At 40.9% G+C, this 12,715-nt stretch overlaps 1 protein-coding gene across 1 annotated transcript in view; it reads left to right on the top strand.

Moving 5' to 3' along the window:
• LOC138947951 (uncharacterized) overlaps positions 1–12,715 on the top strand; it is a 99,354-nt gene that overhangs the window by 65,863 nt on the left and 20,776 nt on the right. Inside the window, exon 4 of the mRNA XM_070319475.1 lies at positions 10,178–10,271. Within this exon, the coding sequence (XP_070175576.1) occupies positions 10,178–10,271 (94 nt within the window). The remainder of the gene's footprint in view (positions 1–10,177; positions 10,272–12,715) is intronic.

The following is a 12,715-nucleotide window of genomic DNA, read 5'->3' as shown; positions in this document are numbered from 1 at the left end:
CAGACCATCACATAGCCTCTGCCAAAACGCTGTCGTTCCAGAACAGGGCCTTCTGCGAAGCGCTCTCCGCGACGCCTCCACACTCGGATGCGACCATCAGCAGGTTCCAAGCAAAAGCGGGACTCATCTGTAAACAACACCTGAGCCCACTGCTGACGTTGCCACCTCACATGTTGAGTGCACCAGGCTCGGCGAGCTGCTCGGTGATTAGCAGTCAGGGTTGTTCCTCGGACTGGACGCCTTGCACGCAAGCCAAAGTTGTCACAGCGGTTTCGGATCGTCTGACCACTAACAACAGTGTTGGTGGTAGCTTGTAGGCGTTGCCTAATGTTGTTTGCCGTAGCCATTCTTTGTTGCATGGCCTGCCTCTGAATGAAGCGATCCTCTCTTTGTGTGGTGACTCTGGCCCGACGAGAACGTTGTCGCTCCTGCACTCTTCCAGCTGCGTGGAATCTCTGTTTTAGTCTAATGATGGAGCCACTGCAAGCCTCTGGGCCACTTGCCTGGCAGCAACACCGTCTTGTAGCCATCCTATTGCCCTTAATCGCTCAGTTTTCTTCGTGGGGGCATGTTGCTACTGTGCATAACTGTGTCAGCGTGTCAACCTTTAAACACAAGGTGGTGAGCGATGTTAATAGCCAGGACCCTGTTGTAGCACGTGCATCACAACCTTTTGCCCTGGCATGCGTTCCGCAAACTTCATGAGGCTATAAAAAACCACCCTTTTCAGGGGCGTCTTATCCAGGTGGGGCCATGGGGCTGGAGCCCCACCACTTTTTCCCCCCTAAAAAAAAAAAAAAAAAAGACAAAAAAGAGAGAGGGAGAGAGAGAGAGAGAGAGAGAGAGAGAGAGAGAGAGAGAGAGAGAGAGAGAGAGCCTCAAAGGGAAAGAACTCGATAACGCTCTTCTTTTGCAATAGAGACAGAAAGTTCCGATTTGGTGTGTCTGCTGCTTTTTCACGAGATTGTGCTAAGCTTATAGTATTTCCAAAGACAGGGCCGGACCCAGGGGGGGGGGGGGGGGGGGGGGGGGGGGGGGGGGTTCCAGGGGTTCCGGAACCCCACCCCTGGAAAAAGCATGTACCTTGCTTTGAGTGTTTGTTTTTTTTTAAATAAATTTTGTGTGTGTCTCTAACAAATTTTATTCAATGTGAAATCCGATGAGAAAAAGGTACTCCCCCCCCCCCCCCCCCCACCAACTCACACTGACAGGCCTTAACCCTCAAAACAAGGCCCAGAATGCACCAGATTGCACAGATTTTAACCGTTTTTCAAAAATTTTCCGGGGGGGCATGCCCCCGGACCCCCCTAGTTCGCGCGCCTGCTTTGCAGGCGCGCGCTTGTGGCTTAGCCACTTCGCTGATTTGCCCCCCCCCCAAAAAGGAGGAACCCCCCCCTTACAACTCATTTGGTCCGGCCCTGAGTGTAGTTAAGTTTGTGATTTAGTACTGTAGATCTTTTTAGTTCATCACTACATTCAGTGCATAGTTTGTCATAATGATATGGCTCTGTGGAAGAATGTGTGGGTGGTAATCTTGTTCTTGATTAATTCGATTTGGCCCTCGTGTTACTAGATCTAGGGTCAGAGCGCTTGTAAAAGGCAGTTGGTTCAATGCCTACCATGCCGGCGTTGATCTTGTACAGCATGGCCAATCGGTTGTTTTTTCTTCGATCTTCTAAGCTAACCCAACCTAGGTTCTTGAGCATGGTTATTTACAGTGCCAGGTTCTCTATCTCTGTAGTTCAGGGACTGCAAAAGAGCCAAATTTCGCTGATGTCTCAAGTTGGTGTTCTTTTGAAACTTGTTCTGGTGATGCCTGCCACGAATGCTACAAGCGAGCGTTCTTTCAGTGCCATGAGGAGGGTGAAAATGTACCTTCGCGCCAACATGCTGCAAGAACGTTTAAACCATCTCATGTTGCTTCATGTGCACAAGGAGCGCACAGACAGAATTGACTTGGTGCATGTTGCCAACAACTTTGCAGCGTCACCCCATCGTCGTGACATCTTTGGCACGTTCACCACATCAGACTTGGCAGGGACAAGCGTTCTTCAGGCCACCAAGGCCACTCAAACTGTCAAGTTTGACAGTGAGACAAAGTGAAAAGGCGTGACTGCCCACTGGACAACGTGACAGGGCCTTTCTGTGCGTTCACTGACGTTCAAGTAAGTGTAAAGTAAATATTCCTTGATATTGTTTGATAGCCCCACCACTTTTTCATAGCGTGTGACGCCCCTGGCTTTTTCTTCCAAAATGCAGAAACTTTTGAGAAGTCACACAAAGGGAAATAACTCTGCCTGCCAAACAAAATTCTAGGTCAAGACTCATTGTTTATTTGTTAATTCAAACACATTAATCTTTTAATTATTATGTCGATGTTTAATTTGTTGGCAATTTTTGACTCACATGCGAAGCAAAAGTGAGTCTATGTACTCACCCGAGTTGTCCGTCCGTCCGTCCGTCCGTCCGGAAAACTTTAACGTTGGATATTTCTTGGACACTATTCAGTCTATCAGTACCAAATTTGGCAAGATGGTGTATGATGACAAGGCCCAAAAAAACATACATAGCATCTTGACCTTGCTTCAAGGTCAAGGTCGCAGGGGCCATAAATGTTGCCTAAAAAACAGCTGATTTTCAAATTTTTCCCATTTTCTCTGAAGTTTTTGAGATTCAATACCTCACCTATATATGATACATAGGGCAAAGTAAGCCCCATCTTTTGATACCAGTTTGGTTTACCTTGCTTCAAGGTCAAGGTCACAGGAGCTCTTCAAAGTTGGATTGTATACATATTTTGAAGTGACCTTGACCCTGAACTATGGAAGATAACTGTTTCAAACTTAAAAAATTATGTGGGGCACATGTTATGCTTTCATCATGAGACACATTTGGTCACATATGATCAAGGTCAAGGTCACTTTGACCCTTATGAAATGTGACCAAAATGAGGTAGTGAACCACTAAAAGTGACCATATCTCATGGTAGAAAGAGCCAATAAGCACCATTGTACTTCCTATGTCTTGAATTAACAGCTTTGTGTTGCATGACCTTGGATGACCTTGACCTTGGGTCAAGGTCACATGTATTTTGGTAGGAAAAATGTGTAAAGCAGTTCTTAGTGTATGACGTCATTGCTAGGTTTAGTTATTTGACCTTGACCCTGAAGGTCAAGGTCATGTCAAGGTCAAGGTCAAGCATGTGAGTCGTATGGGCTTTGCCCTTCTTGTTTATAATTAGATCCGTTTTTTACCCGATCCTTAACTTTTTTTTGAAGAGTGTATGTATCACTAGATCTACATGCTTACATTGTCAGGTGTATAGCTAGCCCATTTCATCGCCTATTCATAAATCACTTAATTACATCGAACAAGACACAAGAATATGTCCGTTGTGTCACAATTGTGTCCGTCGTGTCACGACTGAGATCGTGACACGAGGGACCGTGACACGATGGACAAATTTCAACAAAAATAATAATGAATGCTCCCTGTTCCAAATTTGATTGCAATTTCAAATCTAGATAGTTAAGTGTCCCAAAGTCCCACGTATTGGATGTGATTTGAGCACATTTCAAGTTTTAATCACTAACACACACCCCGTGACACAATGGACATAAAATATTTGTAATACTCACTTTGACAACTTCAGGACACCAATAAAATAAGATGTAAAGGCCACGCGGCGATAGGTTTTTCCTGAAAGGAGGCGACGAAAGGGACGCAACTCTTGGTTACATTTAAAATTACTAAAAAAAAGGGACCAGTCATTGTTTTTCAGTCGCGTTCAGTAAACGTGACAGGACGGACATAAAAAGTGAAGACAGCATTTTTTGCTCTTTTATTTTCGTTTCATAAATAAAATATAAAAGGACATTAAAAAAGCTGCTCACAGATCGGTTAGTGTTCTAAAAAAAACAATTTTTTGAATATTTTTTCATTCATGTACGATTTTTTTCTGACGATCTACAGACATTTGAAATTTTGCCTTCTAACCAAAAGACACCCATTTTTTGACACCCTTGCTTACTATTTGGCCTTGAAAGGTATACGGTAAACACAAATAACGCAAAACTCTTGACCAGTTTGCTAAGGACATTTTGAAGAAGACATTAACCCGAATTTCAGTACAATTGGAGCACGTGCAGTACTGTGTGAAGCTCTGAATTTTTTTGAAGTTCAAAGACACGTTTTTGCCTCAAAATCGAAAAACCGTCACATACATACATACGCACAGACAGACAAAGTTTAGCATCGCATAGGCTACACTTACGCGAGCCAACAGTATAAACAAGTCGTGTGAAGCGATATAAAAACATTTAGTCAATCTGTAGGCATCAAATTAAAAGATCAACAACAACAAAAACAGTCAGTCGGTGAGACTACGTACAGATAGTCTCGGCCAACCACAGCCAAAGACCGAGAAGGGTCATGTTCGTCTCTGCGAAGCATGCGAACATTATATATATTCAACCTATTTTCTTTCATTCGGAGTGCAAGTAACACATATCTATTTTCTGAGAGAAGATGAGGAATACAATGCAATGATTTTTTTAATCTGTTAGTACAATTTCGGTTTTAATGACAACTTTAATGAGCAAATTAATTAACTAATTTTTAAGCTTCCGAGCTTAAATGCAATCCCATAGTCCATGCTTCATCGAAACTTGCTTGACTAAAATTTCTATCAATTTTAATCGCAAATTGAGGGCGTGACAGTGCTGCCTCAACTTTCACAAAAAGCCGGATATGACGTCATCAAAGACATCTAGCGAAAAAATCATAAATCCAGATACCCATGCAAGAACTCGATTTCATGTGAAGTTTCAAGAAGATCGGTCCAGTCGTTGTCTTGGAACCCCTCTACAAACACACACACACACACACACACACACACACACACACTGCACACACACACACACACACACACACACACACACACACACACACGCACACACCAGACCCTCATCTGGATTCCTCGTCTATGTTAAAACATTTAAGAGTAAAACATTTAGTCAAAACTTGACAAATGTAGTTTGTTTTTCAATTTTAAAGCCAACTATTTTAGCAGCTTTTGGGGGTAAAATTCAAGAAGTTTCTCAAAAATATTTGCTCAATATCATCCTTCAAAACACACACACACACACACACACACACACACGCACAAACACACACACACACACACACACACACACACACACACACACACACACACACACACACATTAATACACGCGCATTACAAGAACCAACTCCTTTTCGACACGGAGTCCAGTCCCCGATCCACATTTTCTAGCAGTGCAAGTTGTGTCGTCACATCCTGTGAAATCTGACGCCGGATTGTAGATCGGAAAAACTTCGTAAGCCAGGACAAAATGATCAAAATGTTTAACAATTCAACAAAGGTAATGTTTGAGAAGAGTTGCATTTGTTATTTCGATGCACTTTAGTTCTTCGGGTGTGCTTTTCTAAGAACATAGAGGCTGCTCGATAACAAACGGGGAAGATGCATGTAGATGCTGTAGATCCTCTGAGTGATTGTAGTTCATTAATCGACATTATTTATACTATATAGCCCATGCGCACGAAAAAATCCTGTAAATGTAATCCATGTCAGAGTTCGTGGGTTATAGAAACACGAAAATATCCAGCATGCTTCCTCCGAAAACGGCGTATGGCGGGGTAAAAAACGGTCATACACGTAAAATTCCACTAGTGCAAAAAACACGAGTGTACATGGGAGTTTCAGCCCATGAACGCAGAAGAAGAAGAAGCGACTAACGTAAGAGGCGACTAACGGATTCTGTTTCTCCTTTTACCCTTGTTAAGTGTTTCTTGTATAGAATAATAGTCAATTTTTGTAAAGATTTTAGTCAAGCAGTATACTGTAAGAAATGTTAAAGTCCTTTGTAGTTTACTGGAAACTTGCATTCTCCCAGTAAGGTCATATATTGTACTAGTACTACTACGTTGCAAGCCCCTGAAGCAAATTTTTGATTAGTGCTTTTGTGAACAAGAAACAATTGACAAGTGGCTCTATCCCATCTCCCCCCTTTCCCCGTCGCGATATAACCTTGAACGGTTGAAAACGACGTTAAACACCAAATAAAGAAAGAAAGAATGGTGCTGATTGTTGTATCTATTTTGATATTGATGAATATGATTATGATAATAATGAATATGAAGCATGTGCTGGTGAAGATGAAGAAATGAATCTTGACCAGCATTTTTATTTGCTTCTTCACTGTTGTTTAATTACTATGATTCAACCACAGTGAAGAAACAGCACGCCTTGGAAGACTGCAGAACTTTTATCAGCGCACTCTTGAGACTTGACAGTGACACACTGGGTGCAGGAAAGGGAGACTTACACGGAAAGTCAGTATCTCCCGATTGACACTTTCCGTGTGCAGGTAAATGGGATCCTCGCTCATTGTACCATTGCGTCACAGGTCTTCTTAAACCTATGTGTAGTGGTGAACTTTTTCCAAGACATGTAAGTTGTAACGCATGACAAAAATCATACCAAGTCAAGGACTCCAGTCTACTAGGGTCCATGATTTTGTCTTTGGAATCACTTTTTTTATTTGAGGCATTTTACATTAAATTTGTATCCATGCAGCTGCTGATCACTGGAATAGTTGCACCTCCTTGTCCCAAATAAGTTGCGTAGACAACATGTACCAGCTTGATACATTCTCTGGTGTGAAAATGTAAGTGGTTGCAATGTATTTTTGCTGTACAATGGACAGTGAAAAGAGCTAGGGGGTGGTAGGTCACCCTTCCTTATTGCTAATTGTACCCTAGGGAGCAAGAAACTTGCAAGACGAAAAACTGTCACTTCAGTAGGAACTGTGCCATTGACACTTGAAAAAATGTCTCATTGGTACAGTTCCTGTTTCTACTAACAGTGACAGCATGAAGCCTTGGTTCAATTGGCAATAAGGTAGGTCCATCTTTGAGGATGACTGAAAAGAAATCATACTGTTACAAACTAAAAATCGGTTTTTGAGTCACTTGAGAAAAAGTGACTCTATGTAATCGGTCAGTGTTAGTCTGTCCGGCCGGCCGTCCGGCCAGCCGGCCGGCCGGCCGTCCGTAGACACCACCTTAACGTTGGACTTTTCTCGGAAACTATCAAAGCGATCGGGCTCATATTTTGTTTAGTCGTGACCTCCAATGACCTCTACACTTTAACGATGGTTTCGTTGACCTTTGACCTTTTTCAAGGTCACAGGTCATCGTCAAAGGAAAAATTAGACATTTTATATCTTTGACAAAGTTCATCGGATGTGATTGAAACTTTGTAGGATTATTCTTTACATCAAAGTATTTACATCTGTAGCCTTTTACGAACGTTATCAGAAAAACAAGGGAGATAACTAGCCTTTTCTGTTCGGCAACACACAACTTAACGTTGGGCTTTTCTCGGAAACTATAAAAGTGACCGGGCTCAAATTTTATGTGAACGTGACTCATTGTGTTGTGAATAGCAATTTCTTCCTGTCCATCTGATGCCTCATATAATATTCAGAACTGCGAAAGTGACTCGATCGAGCGTTTGCTCTTCTTGTTAAGTTTTGCATTGATTTGCAAATTCGAGATGCAGTTTATGCAGACTTTGCGCAATGTTACAATGACAATAATTTTTCTTGCAAAGTAGTTGTGGAGTGACTGCATACTGCTTTGCTACTTATTGCTTGTTTATGCAGTTTGTTAATGGTGGTTATGGCAAAATTCATGTGCATTGCTATTTTTACTTGTAAGTTGATGAGTTGACGAGTTTATTAATATTATAATATGTAAATACATACATGTAACATGAACAAAAGTAATCAGTTGCAGAGGGAATCAGCCCTGTTTACCAGTACGATTTGGGCGTATTTTGTACGCCAAATTATTATCAGTACGCAAATACGCGACACACGCACAAAATACGCATAAGAAAAAGTCGAGAATACGTTTTCCGGTGTTGGTGTGCTGATTACAGGATGGTACAACTGATACCGGTTTCGGTCGAAGGGAGATAACTATGACAGCGAGTCTTCAGCTGTGGAAACCTTGTTCAGTTGTTGGCACGTGCGATCGTCTGGACAATCGTGGCAAAATGAAGCGGTAAACTGTGCCAGTTTCGGATGACTGTACCAAGTCTAAACAGCAGAAGCAGCAGATTTTCTTGGAGAAATATAAGAAAGAGCCAGGAATTGTGGAGTCTACCATGGGAAAAACGACACTGCAGTTCCAAAACTCACATGGACAAGGTTGCTGCAAAGAAATCCGCTGAAAGCTGCTAAGGAATTATTAAATTCATTCCCGCAAAGCAAATCCTGCCAGAACAAAAGGCTGTAGTCCGTGCTGAAGCAATGTTTTCTGAGATGATTGTAAAAATGAACTTGCCACTGTCAACCGCAGATGTTATTTCACGAACTTCATCTTTTCATTATCAATCTGCTTGGAAGACACTGGTTATAATGTTATAAACTGACAGGTAAATAAAATTGTTTTATTCCTGTTGTATCGGAAGGAGTTAAATTCTGAAGATGTTCACAAGACATACTATTCTTACACAAACACGTTTGCACCCACGGCGTACGTTTTGCCTAGCCCATATGGCTTTGCTTGCAAAGTACACCAACTTTTTGAAAAATACACTTAACATTTTGAAAAAGTACTCTTGCCTCAGGTTTAGGGTAAACAGGTCTGGGGAATACTACTTTTGAATAAATTATTGATCATCTTTTTGACGGTAGATCTGCAAATGGCAGTGTTTTGCATTGCCACCACTTAACAAAACCGAACATTGGATTATATCAATTAAAAATGTTATACATTATCTGTCTTGATCCACATGCGTGCAGTTTTACAGAAGATTAGGTTTATAATGATTTGTAATTATTAGAGAAATTATGTCTCTGATAATTTTCTTTGGCTACATCTTCTGAAAACTGCACAGTGCTCAAGAAGGTAATGGGTTTAGAATAAGAATTAAGATGTCTTATTGTCTCATCACTGGGATTTATGGGAAGAAGAGTCCACTTGTTTCTTCAGTATTTTTTTTTTTTATCATTTGATATATTTTTATAATTTACCATATTTTCTGGTCTACAAAACATTTTCTGTATATATATTAATGAGAAAAATCCCTAATGGGGAGCTTCTGATTGAAATATCAAGGCAAAAAAAACAAAAACGTTTTGAAGCGAGGTTTGTTTTGTGATCTGTTGTGTTGTGTTGTACAAGACACACAAAAAAGTGAAAAATGAAAAAAATGGACACGGATGTCAATTATACTATTACTATATATTAAAATCTTGTAGTCCACAAGAGACCTACATCATTATTCATGATACTACAGTGGAACCCCCCCCCCCCCCCCCCCCCCCAAATTAAGACACCCTCCATTAAACACGAAAATACCCAGCATGCTTCCTCCGAAAGCGGCGTATGGCGGGGTAAAAACGGTCATACACGTAAAAGCCGTGGGAGTTTCAGCCCATGAACGAACAATCAAAACAATATATTTTAAGACCTTGTTTTCTCAGACTTTCTATTATTAATCTCTGTAAATGTACCCCCCATTTTAAGACGCCCTGCTTTTTAAAAAACTGATTTTCTCAGATTTTATAAGTCTTAAAGGGAGGTTCCCCTGTAATATAAAATACATACACCACATTTATCTAATAATGCTTAAAAGGGAGGTTCGACTGTAATATATATATTGTATAAAATACATATCTAGACCACATTTTTCTAATAAGTCTTAAAAGGGAGGTTCCACTGTAATATATTTAATACATAGACCACATTTTTCTAATAACACTCTTTGACTTCAAAGATTTCTCTGAGGCTGGTTGTCTGTTTTGTTTTACATGTATGCATTTCTGAACAGGTGTTGATTTCCGTGGCGCCATCTTTGAAGCGGCATGAAGCGAGCCTGGGAGCAAGGATACGGAGATGGGTCACTCCCTCCTCCCCCCAAAGTGCTTGCCACTGCTTACACTGCAGATGACTTTGGCCAGGTATGGTTCAAGTCCTGTGATTTTGTATCAATATTTAAAGGCTTACTTCACTTCATTTTTATCAAGACTGAGTGAATATGGCGTACAATGGCGTTGAGTTCACTTTCAAAATGTGTTCGTTACAACATTGCATGAACTGATTGTGTGTTTACTTTGCAGGATGATTTCAGCATGGGAATGGGCGGGGGAGCATATTCTATGTATGGTGGCCTGGAAGGGGGCATGTCATTTGAGGATGGAGCATTCTCCACAGGTAAGCGTCTGTGTCTGTAATGTAAGTTGTAACACCTTACCGTATTTGACGGATTACAAGACGCACCGTTTTATAAGCCGCACCCCCGACTTTTAACAAAAAAATTGGGACGAGCCACGTATAGGCCGCGTCACTATAATAGCCGCCGTCGAAAAAAATATAATCAGATCGTGTCAATCAATCAAAACAACCAGGCAAACGAAAGTACGGTATTTGGCGAAATCGGCTCCGAGAATAAACAAGTGAAACAAAGAAGAAAAATTAAAAAGTTTGAAGAAAAATATCACGCACACAATTTGTAACCAACACACACATGTAGTCCCGCCCGGAATAAGCTTTTTTGGGATGATTTACGACTTTTGCGCACATTTCGAGCAGACGAAAACAACATGGCGGCTCTCGCTCCTCCAACTATCGCGAGACACAAAAAAACAAAATCTTGCACGCGCGAGATCCGGATACATCCGGTGTTTCTCTGTACGCTATCTTGTCACGACGACTTGTTGACAAACGAAGATTCGCGAAAGAAAGAGAAAAGCGCTGAGTCTTGAGTAGAGAGCTAATAAAGTACCGGTAATCGCTGATCGAGCGAAATGAAAATACGCGGCGACTTCCATTAGGTGAACAGACCTGTTTACACTACACATTGAGCGTAGTAAACTACGATTTTGGTCCCCAAACTACGCAACTACGCATGCTTGTCTTATACTACGCAAACGTTTCGTTTCGACTACACATTTTGACATTTTGAATACGCAAAAACGCGAGCGAGTTCCGATCCATAATTTGTACTAACCGGTTGTGTACTGCGTGCAAAACATGCCCGGCGCCCGCGAGAGTAGCGTAGTCAGTTGGTCTTGCTGCTGTTATTACAACTATCGCGGGCGTTTCAGCACATACTTTTCTGAACGCGGTCACTTCGTAGCTCATTCTTTCTGGAGGGAAAAAAATGGCTACAGCGACGAACACGGATTCAGAAGACTTTGGCGATCAACCGCCACGGAGCAAAAAAAAGAAGCTTGGTCAAACTCCCAGCAAGGCTTTTCTGCCAAAGTACTATGAGGAGCATCCATGCCTAGTTTCGTGGAGAAAAGGGAAGCATTTTGCCCACTGCACTGTTATGTGCAACACGACTTTTTCAGAGAAGCACAGTGGGCTTTACGACCGTGTAACCGCCACAAGAAAAGCACTTCTCATGAGGAATTCGAGAAATCCCGACCAAAGCAGAGGAAAAATTGGACTGTTTTGTGAAGAAACCCGTGCCAGGGAAAGAAGACCAAGACAAGCTCACTTTTGAGAGATCGGTAACCAGAGCAGAGGCAATGACCTGCCATATTATTATTATTATTGCCGACGCAAACCTGTTCTGTTTATATATGCAAATTTGCCTTCATGTTGATACACATACTCCCAGTTCCTACTTTTTGTGACTTGATGTTCTCAGATTGTTCTAGGTCTTGAATAGGGGGTCCCACTGTACAATGAACTGCATACCCCTCAACATAGCTCTTTTTTAACAAATGTTCCAAACTAGTTAATAAATGTTTTCTTAACAAATAAACTTAATGCTTGGCTTGTATTTTTGTGGGTGCTTTGTTTGTATTTGTATGAGGAGTATTGTTCACATTGTAATAGTTTTGTTTGGAGTGTTGAGTGTTTGTTTTAGTACGGTATAAGTAACTGTTCTGTTTTGCGGTTTGGGTTGATCGAATTGAAATACTACACATTCACCTGCCAAACTACACATTTGCCTTATTTTCACACCCAAAACTACACATGGTACATTTCAGGGGTAGGCAGGTCTGGGTGAATGCTATTCAAGTTTAGGTAACGTTTTAGCCGCATCTTTTCATAAGCCGCAATGCGATTTTTTTTGAAAAAAAGGCGCGGCTTGTAGTCCGTCAAATACGGTAAGTTACGTAGTGCATGAAACTGGCTTGAGAAGTCTCCTTGGAAATGAAAGTTTTAAGAGGAAAGGCACCGTTTTCCAAACAAAGAAAGAATGGTGGCTGATGAAAAATTTTCCTTGAAGGAAAAAATCAATGTTTCCGAGTCCATTTCCACATCCATTTTTGTGTGTGTCGACTTTGTATTTTAGCTGCCAGCAGAGACCATCAAATTGCCCTTTAAGACATGTTCAAGAATATACTTTGAGTTAGCAGGATTCAAGAATATTCCAGAAAAATGTTAAGATTTAAGAATTCTCATTTAATCTTTAGGAATAATTCAAGAAACTTCTAGAATATAAATTCATGAATATTCCTGAACTTTTTTTAATTATTCTAGAATAGTGTTAAGAATATTCTAGAATAATGTTAGGAACATTCTAGAATATTGTTAGGAATATTCTAGAATATTGTCAGGAATATTCTAGAATAATGTTAGGAATATTCTTCAAGTAGGCAAGAATATTCTAGAATTATTCAAGTCCTTTTTCAAGAATA

The sequence above is a fragment of the Littorina saxatilis genome, linkage group LG15 (genome assembly GCF_037325665.1).
Source record: "Littorina saxatilis isolate snail1 linkage group LG15, US_GU_Lsax_2.0, whole genome shotgun sequence".
In the NCBI taxonomy this organism is placed as follows: domain Eukaryota; kingdom Metazoa; phylum Mollusca; class Gastropoda; order Littorinimorpha; family Littorinidae; genus Littorina; species Littorina saxatilis.
This window is presented reverse-complemented; position numbering and strand designations above follow the sequence as displayed.